The 13,966-nt window shown below is 30.7% G+C and overlaps 1 protein-coding gene across 5 annotated transcripts in view; it reads left to right on the top strand.

The window, feature by feature from the left end:
- Window positions 1-13,966, top strand: part of LOC122504126 (peroxidasin-like protein) — a 316,998-nt gene that overhangs the window by 288,039 nt on the left and 14,993 nt on the right. For all 5 annotated transcript variants that reach the window (XM_043615053.1, XM_043615054.1, XM_043615052.1 and 2 more), the window contains exons 7-8: window positions 13,346-13,524; window positions 13,602-13,687. In XM_043615053.1, the coding sequence (XP_043470988.1) occupies window positions 13,346-13,524; window positions 13,602-13,687 (265 nt within the window). The remainder of the gene's footprint in view (window positions 1-13,345; window positions 13,525-13,601; window positions 13,688-13,966) is intronic.

Genomic DNA, 13,966 nt, shown 5'->3' with positions numbered 1-13,966 from the left:
AAATGGAATATATATAATTCAACTGTCCATTTTTTTACTTTAATTATATAGAAAAAATTAAAATCTCTATTATCCGAACTTTCGATTATCCGAACCCGGCCTTGCCTAGGTTAGTTCGGATAATCGAGGTTCCACTGTACTTGTAAAACGCCAAAATACTATCCCCAAACAAACCCCTTGGAGAGGGTTATGAAAGTGATGTTACGCTCTTACATAGAAACGACACAGCGCAAGTGGGACGAATACTTAGTAGACTTCCGTTTCGCTTTTAACACCGCCCAACACTCCTCAATCCAAACCTCCCCGGCGTTCTTAAACTTAGGAAGAGATCCTCTTCCGACGGGAACGGTCTACGAGCAAATGACACTCGAATCAAAACAGCCATCTTCCTCCAGGAACGTCGAAATCTGGAAGGGAAGAATGCTCAAAATATGCCCTCATATTTTTAAGATCGGAGATGAAGTTCTCCAGAGAAACCGCGTATTATGTACACTACCGTCCGTGAGTATCAGGACGCCCCTTTTTTCATGAGTGGAAAAATGCTTAAAACGTAGAAAATAAGAATGACAAAAATTTGTCGTATTTTTTTCCTGAAAGCTAATGAAATTATGAAAAGACTGACACCTGATCGAAGAATTTTTGTTGACTATTCTGTCAGATACAGAAAAAATACTGGATTTTGCATGTTTTTCGTAATTCTTTAATTTCTCGAAAACTAATTAACTTTTATTAGCTCTCTTGGTCTTGTTTTAATCTCTATTTAATGTAGAATCTAAATTATTAACTGGTATTGTGAAATAAATTTTTCCAAAAAAATTTGAAACCGTAAAAGTAGGATTAAAAAATTTTTTTAAATTATCATGAATATTAAAGTGTCAAAAAGGTCAATGTAAAATATGCTCATTTAATAGATATACTAAAATTCAAAAAAACTTTTGAATTACTTAATTATTTAATTTAAAAAACAAAATTTTTGGTGGAAAAAGTGTCAATCTGTTTTTCAAAATTTTTTTATCCGACTTTCACAGTTTCAAATTTTTTTGAAAAAATTTATATCACAATACCATTAATTAATTTAGATTCTACATTGAATAGAGATTGAAACAAGACCAATAACGCTAAAAAAAGTTAATTAGTTTTCGAGAAATTAAAAAATTACAAAAAGCATGCAAAATTCAGTATTTTTCTGTATCTGACAGAATAGTCAACGAAAATTCTTCGATCAGGTGTCAGTCTTTTTATAATTTCATTAGCTTTCAGAAAAAAAATACGAAAAATTTTTGTCATTCTTATTTTCTACGTTTTAAGCATTTTTCCACTCATGAAAAAAGGGGCGTCCTGATACTCACGGACGGTAGTGTAGTATATAATTTAAGTGACATTATTTCATAGCTGATTTGGTTACGTGCTTTTTATCACTGAAATTAGTACAAAAGTAAAAAGTATCACTTTTTTAATTATTTTGTTGTAGATTAAAATTATTTTAAACATACTACATATTTGTAAATATTTATTACAAAACATATTTAATATATGCGCGCACCTTAAGGGGTTAGGCCACTATAAGATTTTCTCAAAAAATGCATTTTTTTTGCTTAAAGTTTACCTTAGGGTCTTAGAAATAATCTCCAATTGGTTTTAGAGTAAAAAAAAATTTCAAATAGCACCAACATGCATTGTGCAGCCCCTCACAGCACGCGGTGAGTACAATGGGACGTTTGGCGGCCCGCTCATTTTTACACTGCTGTTGTCTTGAAATAGTAAATATTGCTCCCAAACTTTAAATCGAGTTTTTCTTAAAATCACATTTTTCAAACTGGGAGGACAGATTTCTCGGGCCCTATTGAATCGATTAATCTGCAATTTTGACAGTAGCTTCACAAATACATTCTTTTTGGAAGTACGTAGCCGTTTTTTGATTGAATTTAAACTTTTTTTTTAATAAATGATTTAGTGCGTATTTTTTTGCTTAAAAATCGATGTTTTTGAAAAAAGTGCACGGCTTTTACAAAAATTGATCTAAAAATAAATCCGTACGTATTCCAAAGATTATAAAACTTTTTGGATTTTTGTTCTATGTCCACTACTTTGGAAGAAATGCGTCCTTCCGTGGGGTCCTGTCAAAAAAACAGACAAAACATAATTAACTTTATCTCCGCCATTTTGTAAAAAATAATTTATATATATATATATATTTTTTTTTTAATTTTCTCGTAGTAATTAAGGAAGAAAGAAATTTTTTTTTAATTAGATTTGATCTGTACTGTAGTAAAAAATAATAAACGACATTTAAAAAATGAAGAATAACAATTAAAAATAGAAAATTTTATAAAGTCTAAAATGAAATGTAGAATAGGTAAAAATTAGATTATAGTATTAGAAGGTTAAGTTAAAATTCCTTTTAATTAAAAATGGTGCCACTGGTAACAAATGTTACCGGGTAACGAAGCAGGGCGGTAACGCGTGGATAGATCCCACCGCTGCCACCATCAGCTTGTTACAAACCAGAATAATAAATTTATGTTGTTCCTTTTATTCGAGCTTTTGAGATGGCTCTTATTTAAATTCGGTTTGGGGAAGCACCAAGCTGCCAGGGTCTTTAAGGCCCTGTTTAATTGTGTGGGTTCGTGATCCTACTTTTAAAAGTTACCGTTTCTGCTTTGTTTTAACTCTGATAAATAATTATTTCAATTTACTTTATTTATTTCAGGAGTTTTAAAATAAATAAAATCAGATTTGGCATTCACATTAAAATTTTATTTTAACAAGATTTTAAGAAATTTATAAACTTGCACATGTTTGAAAGAGAATTAAAGTTGAAAGTAACATTAAATCATTGAAACGATACAGACTTACCGCTAAAATCCTTAATCCTACCGACAGGGCATAATTTCTTTTAGACGGCGCAGGCGCTACGCGCGCGGACTGGCCGGTCGAAAAACAGGGATCCTCCATCGGGCAAAACACAAGTTGAATTTTGAAAATTAAGTCGTCTATGCGACCAATTTTTATTTTCTCGAATTATGTGGGGCCACTGCATTGAGACGGCGCAGGTACTACACGTACGGACTGGCCGGGTTAAGAAACAAGATTCACAATTGTTAAATATTTAATTAATTGGAATCTCACTCAAAACAGCTCTCACTGGACTCCGTCGGTTAGAAGATTCTATTAAATTTTTCGTCTGCCTTTCACGTTGTACTTGATATGTTATACGCGGGGGTCCGACGCGCAGACGGGCTTAGTCGCGGCATTTCCTACTTTCTTGCGATCAACAGATCTGTCAGGCCGCAGCCAGGACAGGTGTTGATCGCTTGAAGAGGAAAATTGTACAGCAGCGATGGAAATATTGCGACAAGCCTCTACTCCTTGTCCTAATGCCAAAGTGGGGTAAATTTGTCAACTAAGGATTTTTAGAAGTAGAAGTAGGGATGTTCTTGAGGCCCATTGGACTTTGGATTATGCTGACTTTTCTGATTGCATGCAGTTTTCGTGAGAACGGAAACGGCGTTGTTAATTTGATACTTTTTAGAAACTATTTTTATAACTAAATATATAAATTATAATTATATTGTAAAGAAAGAATTTTTTATTTATAATTATAATTTATTAATAGTTATAAGTGTTTAATATAAGTTGTATAAATAACGTTATATTGATCCTACATTTTATAAGTTACTAGTATATGTACTTTGCATTCATAATTATACATATACACATATACATGCAACTTACAGTCCTCCGGCATTTTATTGTTAACAATAAGTTACAATAAAATGTTTAGCTATTATCAAATTATTTTCTGTAAATTTGGAATAGTGCATAAAACGAATAAAATATATACGCTTCATAAAGCGTTGAGTCAGCCTCCAAATGCATGTGCATTTGTTATGATATTCTAGTCCCTAAGTTTGTAGGCCCAAAGGGGAAAAAGGAAGGAGAGACAAGAAAAGACAATAGGAGAGACAAGGCAATGAGCAGAGGCATGTGTAGCATGCTTGTATGTGTGCCCGTAACGCGAAGAACTCAAGGGTGTGGTAGTGTTAGATCTTGTAGCCATCGGAATCAGTGGATGTGCACGTATACACCCTGGTCGTCTCAATCCATGTGTGAAATGCATTACTTTTGATTATTTTCAAATGGAGGTTTCATTTATTATATAAAAATTTTAGAATTAATACTGTTCATAAATTTATGCATCTAATTTATAAACAGTTTATAAAGTATTTAATAATAAACATGTTTTACTATTTCTGTCCTATGTTTTGTAGCTTTATTAAACGATAATAATTAAAATAATATTAGCTGTTAAGTACCTTGTACGTAACATGTAGTATGTTAATTAATGTATTAATAAATAATATTAATTTTCCACCAGCTTTTGGAGTTATATAGTCTAATTCGAACTAATTGTATCTCAAGTAGGCCCCACGTTACGACTGCTTAAATCTAAAATAAGATCTATATTGTAGGCTGAAAGTAGATCTTAAATTTTGACAAATAAAAATATTACATCAATAAAAATTAAAGCAAAAAGCAATTTTTTAAAAACGAATTAATATAATAAAACTTTTTTTAATTTGATAAGAAAATTCCCAGTTTTGATTCCCACATGGGAATCTACATGGAATATACTTTCATAAACGAAACCATATGAATTCCCACGTAAAACCGTATGGTATAATTTTTCCATATCCCTATTGAAAATTCCCACATGGGATTTTACATTTTACCCGTTTTTGCGTAATGCCCGGATAGAATTTTGGAAAGCAACAACATGCTCCAAACATTTCTAAAATTCAAGAAGAAAAATTTTAATTCATAAATAGGAATTTGTTATTTATTTTCGAAGTCATTTCTTAAACATTTCTAGAATTCAAAAATAAGAAAATTTTGATTCATAAATCCCAATTTGCTCTAATGGCGTCTTAAGGACTTTCTATGTCCCAGTGCCCGCTGAAGTAAAATTTCAGTTTTATTGGTACTTTTACTGCACCCTTTATATTGAACACATACATTTTATTTTCTATGTTTAATATGACAATACATAGAGGAGAACGGGGCGAGGCAGCCAAGACTGCACATTTTGGTTTGCGAGGCAGTTATTTAAATAGGTTTTTTCAATTTTAATATCGCGTTATAAAGCTTGTCTTTTTGGCTAAAAAATCGCCAAAGAACATTTTGACGTAGGTTGCACTTAAAAATGTCTGCAACCCTTTTTCCAAAGGACCACTTTTTGGAATATTTGCAATAACGTGGGGTGAGGCGGCTAACTATTTTAATAGTTAAAAAAACATAACTTAAAGTTAAAATTAGTGAAACATAACAAGGTAGTTGTCCTTAACTTACTTTTATTTTGTTAGTAAACTTCAAAAATTTACATTTGAATAATATTATAATAATAACATTAATTAAATTCAATTTAACATTTTAAGGAAATATAAATTTGTTATTTTTAAAAAATGGTTTATAAAATTCAATGTTAAGTTTAAAATGTATTAGAGTAGGAAAAAAAGAGAAAACGTTTAGAAGAACCAATAAAATAAACACAAAAAGACGAAAAATTTAACGTTGGCTGCCTAACCCCACGAGTACTTTTTTAAGAAAACATTCACAAAACCCGTAATATTAAAAATATCGCAATTCCATTAACACCATCGTCTTCAGCACTAAATTCTGAATTGAAAATCACTTTACAAAAATTTTATTCCTGTAACTCTATTAACTAAAATCACCAAAATAACTCTTAAAAAAGTAACACCAAAAAGTCTGTTTTCATAAATGATACTATCATTTCTAAACTGCTGCAGCAATAATGCTTATCTGTTAGCAACTAAAGTAAACTACCATAAGCAGTCTACATTATCAATAGCGCACGATTTGAAAAAATTATGCGTAGATAAGAAGCAATTGTCTGCCTCACCCCGTTGGCTGCCTCGCCTCGTTCTCCTCTACTATAAAATTTTTAAACTTAAAACCTGAAAATATCAATATAGAAATTGTTTGCAAACTCACGTTCATTGATTTTAGAAAATTTGTAATCGACATCAAATTCATGACTAAACTTTTTAATAAAATAAATGTAATGAAAGTAATTTAAAATTTAAAAACATTAACCGATATCACTACCAACTTAATAAACAATTAAACAATATTCAACAAAAAAATTAATTAAAAATTTTGTCGAAAATCAAAAATATTATTTTGGCTTAAAAATTCGAATATATTATTTATTTTTCATTTTTATAGTAAAAATTAGTTGTATTTGTATTAAAAGTAGCTACAGAAAGTGTCACATCAATTTGACAAGAAATTAAAAAATTTGCATTTTTTTGATTTTTTGAATTTTGTAAAAAAAGCTATAACTTTCGTTCAGTTTAAAATTTTTCCATCGGATATGGCTATAAATTTAAGTTAGACTAAGACCAAAGAGACTGTAAAGTTTCGTTTTAATCGGTCAAATAGTCTTTGTGTTTATCCCGGACAAAATATTGCGGACAGACATACATCTTTATAAATAAGATCAGACTTTTGTCTGTACATTGCATAGAATTTGAAGTCCATGTTTAGTTTTTCTATTCAAGTAGTAAGAATTCTAAAAATGCCAAAAAAATTTTTCACCTAATTATTTTGTAACTTCGTCAAATTGAAATATTAGTTGACCTTTCTAAAATATGTGAAGTATGCAAGATTTTTATGCCGGGTATTCAAGATGCATTTTTATATTTTAATGCATTTAAATTCATAATATAATAAAAAGAAAACAAAATATATACAAATATCTATGTTTTAAAGAGTTATACCTGTTTAGAGGCTTAAAAAAAAGGTGTTTTTCAAAAATTTTTATGAGTACAGTTTTAAATTATTGTTGGCAACATCGGCTTTTAAAATAAAAAAAATGTTTTTTATAAACTACATAAGATTATCTAGTGAAGATTTTAATCATGTGTACATGATTATAATTTTAGAATTTTTTTGGAAGAATTGTGAGACTTGCAAAAAAATCGCATTTTTCACCCAAAAAAATCGACTTTAATTCTTCATAAAAAAACCTGTTTATTAATTTTAAAGTTGAATTTTCAGGCTAAAGTTAAATTTTCGGGCCAATCGGACGAAAATTTTTCAAGTTCTACTGCTCGCCGATTTACAAAACATGGTTAATACGCGTTTGAAGTTTAAATGTTCTATTTTGACACTCCGGAATTGATCCAAAAAAATTATATTTAAAAAAAAAATTCAAATTGTTTTCATGCAAGGACGTTTTTGATTATCAATCTAGGAATATCATAGTATGTTTTAAGCCAATAAAAAAACATTGGTTAAAAAAAATGCATTTGAAATTAAAATTTTCTATTTTTACAATTTAGAATTTCTCCAGAAAACATAATTTTAAAGACATTTCCAAGTTGTTTTCATGCAAAGACTTAATAGATTAATTACACAGTGCAACACATAAAAATTTAAATTTTATCGACATTTGAATTTTTTTTGAATTTTCACATTTTTCAGTTTTCTGATACGGGCTGTTGGGAACACTGGCTATAAAAAGTTTATTAAAAAAATTCGCAATGGTCAAAATTTAAAAAGCAATAATCCCTCTTTAATTAGAGAGAAAGACAAAAAAATTTGGTCGAGAAATGTTCCAGTTACGAATTTTTTTTGGCTTTTTTACATTTTTTGGTTTTATGAAACGGGCGGGTGAGAAAGCTGGCTATTAAAAGATTATAAAAAAAATTCGCAGTGGTAATCATTTGAAGAGCAATAATTGCTCTTTAATTTCTGACTTTGAAAAAAAAATGTGGTCAAAAATTGTTCGAGTTATGAATTTTTTTTGACTTTTTTACATTTTTCGGTTTTTTGATAAAGCGGGTGGAAACGCTGGCTATTAAAAGTTTATAAAAAAAATTTGCAGTGGTCACCATTTGAAGAGCAGTAATTCCTCCCTAGTTTCTGCCATTGAAAAAAAAATTTGGTAAAAAATTGTTCGAGTTATGAATTTTTTCGTACGTGTTCAAATTTTTTTTGTTATTGATCTGGGCGGGTGAGAACGCTGGTTATTAAATTTTTCTTTTTTAAAAACGCAATGGTCACATTTTGCAGAGCAATAATTCCTCTTTAATTTCTGTCAAAGAAAAAAAATTTGGTCAAAAATTGTTCTAATTATGGATTTTTTTTACTTTTTCACATTTTTCGGTTTTTTGATACGGGCGGGTGGGAACGCTGGCTATTAGAAATGAATTAAAAAAATTCACAACGGTCAAATTTTAAAATAAAATATTTTGGTACTTAAAAATCAATAGAAAAATTCACGAATCATCATTTCTTATGTTTTCATATGCGCTTTATCGAATGGCGTTAAAAAAAGTCAAAAATTTATAAACAAAAAAGTTATTAATGTTTTTTATAAAAAAGTCATATTTTTTTCCAATTTTTGTTAAATTTTCAATTTTTTCTACTATGAAATAGCGGAAAAATAATTCCAAATGTTACAAATAACGTGACATAGATATATAACCTAGAAGATAGGACTATAGAGAAAATTAAAAAGGCGGATCAAAAATTGAGTGAAGCGGTACACGTACTTGGGAGTCATTTTTTTAAATTCTGGATCTTTTTTTGAAGAGGCTATTGCCACTCTAGGGGCTGATTCCTGGAGCACATACGACAGACTTTTTCAAAGTCTGTCAGTTAGTGTTCTATTTTACGGTGTCCAAGTTTGGGGTTTCAAATTTTTAGACCTTACAGAGAAAGTACAACTTTCATTCTATAAGAAACTTTTATTATTGCCGTTAAATACTCCGGATTACGCAGTAAGGGTAGAAACGGGTTCTCTTCGACTGGCATATCGGGTACTTTCGTTAACACTGAATTGAATTAAAAAAATCTCAAAAATGAATTCTCTCAGATATCCCAGACAGTGTTTCGAAAGACTTAGGGTGCTGTCGCTGAGTAACCCTTCCTACAGATTTAATTGGTTTACTTAGTTAAGAGTTTTATTTGAGGAAGGTGAAATGGTCGATCTTTGGATGGGGCTCTCTTTGGATACCGTAAACTTCTCTGGTGATCGGATACTGGAGAGGTATGGTGGATTCCTCAGGAACGCAGACAGATCGCGTTGCTCTGAGTCTAGTAGTCTCTATATTTATTAGCATCTTTCTCTTCATTTAAATACTTAATTATATTTAAAACACAGATCACCTTTATCTTTTAAAAGAACCATGGCCCAGATTAGATTAATTAATAAATATGTCTGTAGAATAATGACTGGGAATTGCGTTTACCGTTTCAAGAAAGATAGTTATTGTTTATTTTGTAACCGGGAATACGACTGTTTATATCATATGCTCACAAACTGTCCAGGATGTATGCATATTTGTGAGTCTTATTTCTTGAATTTAAAAAGGCAAATGGAAAAGATAGACACTTGGATAAACATTATTTCATTTGAGAACTTAGGGACAGCGAAAAACTTTGTAAAATTGATAGAGAAAATTTTGAATGAGAGAAGTTAATTTGGAACTGTAAATAAACTGTCATTATCGAGAACGAAAGCACATCTTGTTGAACCGAGATTCCACTTGTATAAACCTTTGGGTTAAAAAATGAGTGATTAAATAAATATTGATATTCTAAAAAAAAATTACTTATTTCAAGGTCAGATTGAAAAAAACAATTTTTTAACTCTAGCTAGCAGCTCTTGTAAAACCTTTTAAAAATCATTATTCACAGTTTTAATTAGATTATTTTTACTTATCAATATATTAAATTGAAAAAAAGATATTTTAAAAAAAGACATAATTTATTTTAAAAATAAAAAAAGACTTTCCAGTTTACGTTTACCTCTACGTGGTGAAAGTTGGAAAACATTAAAAATATTTTAAGTATTTTAATGGCTAAAGAACGTGATTATCGAATTTCAACTAAAAATTCGTCTGTCATATTGGAGCGGCCATATTTAATTTAAAAATTAGACTTCAGATTCGTGACCAGCAACCCCAAAACCTCCCGAGTACCAAGTTTCAAGCGAATCTAATGATTTTTTGAAAATTTGTCGGCCATATTGGATCCGCCATGTTTAATTTTAAAAATTGAACATTATATTCGTAATCAGCGACCCCTAAAACCCCCGAGTAACAAATTTCAAGCTAATCTAATCAGTTTTTAAAATTTTGTCGGCCATATTGGATCCGCCATTTTGAATTTTTAAAATTAGATTTCAGATTCATAATCAGCGATTTTAAAAACCCCCGAATAACAAGTTTCAAGCAAATTTAATGAGTTTTTAAAAAAAATTGTCTGCCATATTGGATCCGCCATGTTTAATTTTAAAAATTGAACATTATATTCGTAATCAGCGACCCCTAAAACCCCTGAGTAACAAATTTTAAGCTGATCTAAACACTTTTAACAATTTCGTACTTTCGAATCAAATTTTGAAAACAAATTTGAACTTCAAACTCCATTTTAAATCCGCCATTTTAATTTTTAATTTTCTCTATAGTCATATCTTCTAGGTTATATATCTATGTCACGTTATTTGTAACATTTGGAATTATTTTCCCGCTATTTCATAGTAGAAAAAATTGAAAATTAAACAAAAATTGGAAAAAATCGGACTTTTTTTGATAAAAAACATTAATAACGTTTTTGTTTATAAATTTCTGACTTTTTTTAACGCCATTCGATAGAGCGCATATGAAAGCATAAGAAATGATGATTCGTGAATTTTTTTATTAATTTTCAAGTACCGAAATAAGTCCTCAAACTTCATACCAAAATTTTGTCCATTTGGGCGTTAAAGGGTTACGACCAAGAACATCAAAATCCAATAAAATCTGTAGGCTCTAGACAATTTTGAAGAGTAAAGTGTAAAAAATCCCACTAAAAATCGCGCTTCCACAAAAATTCTAATATCTCGAAAACTATTAAAGTCTCCATCGTTTTCATTTTTTTTAATTGAAAGGTGAAATTATAAGGAATATTTAAATATATATCGGAAAATACTCAAAAATCGGTCCCGTGCTTAATAAATCAATTCAAAAAATTTTTTTACTGTATTTTTGAAAAAAAATAAATTTTTTTCTAAATTTTAAAAGGACATGATTTTAAGTATAACATATTTAAATTTTATTAAAATCCGTTAAATTGTTTCGGAAATATTCACATTTAAAAAAAATCTTATAAAAAAATTCAAAATGGCGAAACTTTTACAATTTTAAAAATTTTTAAAAATCCTTTGGTACACTTATTTTTGTTATCAAATATAACAACTTCACTAAATTACAGAATAATCCGAAGACCTCATGCAAATTGTAATTTTTCTGACGGAGTCTTACCATTTTTCAAAAAAAATTTTTTGGCTTAATATTTTTAGGGATTTTTCTTAACCTTATGAAGTGTAAAAAAAACTATTTTTGTTCAAAAATAAAATTTTTCAGTTTTAGGTGATCCGTTTGAGAAATTCTAACCCCTATATATTTGTAAGTTTGCGTTAAAACTAAATTTTTGTTGATTCCTTCGTTTATGTTGTAATGCCGCTTATTTTATAATGTGTAGAGGGATTCTCCTTAATTGTGTGTAATGGTGTAATTATGTCTACGGTGTTTGACGGAGGGTTAAGTACAAAGTTTTCATGAGGACGTTGTGGGAACTAGGTCTTGATGGGATGCAGTTTGCCTTCTGACGTCCTTAACATCTGGGTTGATATATTTAAAACAAGTACCCCGTATTGAGATTCCTCGATGGCTCGGTACTTCACGTGATGTATTATATTTCGAAATCCATGGGTTTTCTGATGTATCCATGCTGCTCTTTTCAGCCGCCGTTTATGTTAGAGTATGCTCCTCTACTACTAAAACGACTTGTAGACTTGTTTGTGCAAAGACGAGAGTGGCTCCACTTAAACAAATAAGTATCCCCAGGCTTGAGCTCTGTGGAGCTCAACTCCTAATTTGCTTGAAAAATCACGTTTGTAAAGCTCTTCGTTTAAATGATGATTATATTCATTTGTAGAGTGATAGCACAAACGTATTATATTGGATTCAAGGTGAACCTTCAAAATGGAAAACGTTTGTAGCATGATCTTTAGTGATCCGGTCCCCTGCGACTTAGTCTTTCGAATGAACCTTGGAGAACAGCCTTCCTTCCAACCCACCGAAATAGGAGCAGGAGAAGGAATGTATGAACTAAAGTCGTATCCCCATTCGGTTGACGGTGGAGTTGAAGGGAAGGTAAAGTGCTTGACAATCCCCACATTACAATCGTCGCTGACCTGAATCAAATTCCAGTAAACCTTACATCTTCTGAAATAAATAACGCAAAACTTTTCTGGATTAGAACAGTTCAAAAAATATCATATCGCCCAGTACTAGCTAGTTTATCAGATCCTGAATGTTCACTTACCAAGAAAAGCTCTCTTGTTTCATTAAGTTTATTCTTAGATAAGCATAATTTATTACGTGTTGGAGGTCGCCTTAAGCATGCAAAACTTGATTGCGATGAGAAGAATCCAGTTATTCTTCCGAAAAATTTCCCCTTTACTGATCTTGTAATTGATCATTGTCATCGTCGAGTGTTGCATGGATGAACTCAGTTGACTTTAGCTACCCTCCGTCAAAATATTGAATAACACAAGGTCACCAAGCTGTAAAGGCTATAATTGCCCGTTGTATAACTTGTGCACGTTTTCGAGCTTCATCTGCTGTGCAGCAGATTAGTAATCTCCCAATTTAACGCGTTCAACCCAATCAAGTGACGTTGAAGATGAAAGTGATGGCGAAGGTGAAAGTGTGATTGAAAGTGAGAGTGAAGGTGAATGTGAGGGTAAAACTGAGAGTAAAGTTATAGAATAGCACCCCAGATTCTGATTCAGCATACCAAAAATTACGAAAAATTACTTTTGAATCTCTGACAACAAAAATTGTTATTTTTTTGCAGGCTTATAATTGATCAAAATATGGATTTCAACCTTTATCCGAATATAAAAAAATATACCTACCTTTTTAGGAACGTCCATTTACATATTTTGTGTGTGGCCCATGGTAAGAATAAGTACAAGTATGGCTAATAAAATCTATCCTTTTTAACCCATTTTATGCGTATTCTGCTCACTGTAATAACATGTCTTGTGCGAGCCACCTTAATAGATAAAGCAGAGCATCTAAATTGTGGGACGTAAGCGTGAAACAGCAACTCACCCAATAACTTTTCCGTATAGTTCTACTCTTACCATGGGTCACACACAAGATATGTGCGAGGATGTCCTTAAAAACGTAGGTAGTAGGGGACGTCCACACAGTAAAATTTTTCCCTTGTATTTATTTCTATAAAATGTAATTTTTTTCAGAATTTTACCTCCACTTTATCAAGATGGTATTCAAAGTGTCAGAAGATCTTTGAACGAAGAATTATTACCTTCTTCAAGAGAAGTGTCGAATCTTATTCATGAGGATAGAGATATATCTTTAGCTTCTATTTCTCACATGTTGATGCAGTGGGGACAATTCATCGACCATGATATAAGTGGTATGTAACGATTTCAACAAATAAAATCTGACAGAAATAAATATTTTAATAATAATTCAATTATTTAATATGAATAGCCTCAATACCAAGTCGGGGTTTCAACGGGACAATACCACAGTGTTGTCTAGAACGAGGGAAAGGATTCCAGTTACCACAATTTATGGTTTGTTATAATTGTATTATTACTAACAATTAATTTATATTAATTTTTAATATAGCTAAATAGAAATAAATACATAACAAACAGGTCACAATTTTTAACCAAAACACTTCTCTTGTTTTCTAAATCTTCTGCATTAAATTATCTGTCGATCTGTAAAGCTCGATTTTTGAAGTTTTTTGAAAACCTTTTTTTAATACAATAAGTATTAAGGGGAGGGGTAAGGTATTTCATGCATAATACCTCCAGAATATTATGAAGGCAGATAGATCGATGTGATAT

The sequence above is a fragment of the Leptopilina heterotoma genome, unplaced genomic scaffold, assembly GCF_015476425.1.
Source record: "Leptopilina heterotoma isolate Lh14 unplaced genomic scaffold, ASM1547642v1 Lhet_279, whole genome shotgun sequence".
NCBI classification, from domain to species: domain Eukaryota; kingdom Metazoa; phylum Arthropoda; class Insecta; order Hymenoptera; family Figitidae; genus Leptopilina; species Leptopilina heterotoma.
Note: the sequence above shows the minus strand (reverse complement) of the source record. Positions and strands in the feature narration are given on the sequence as shown.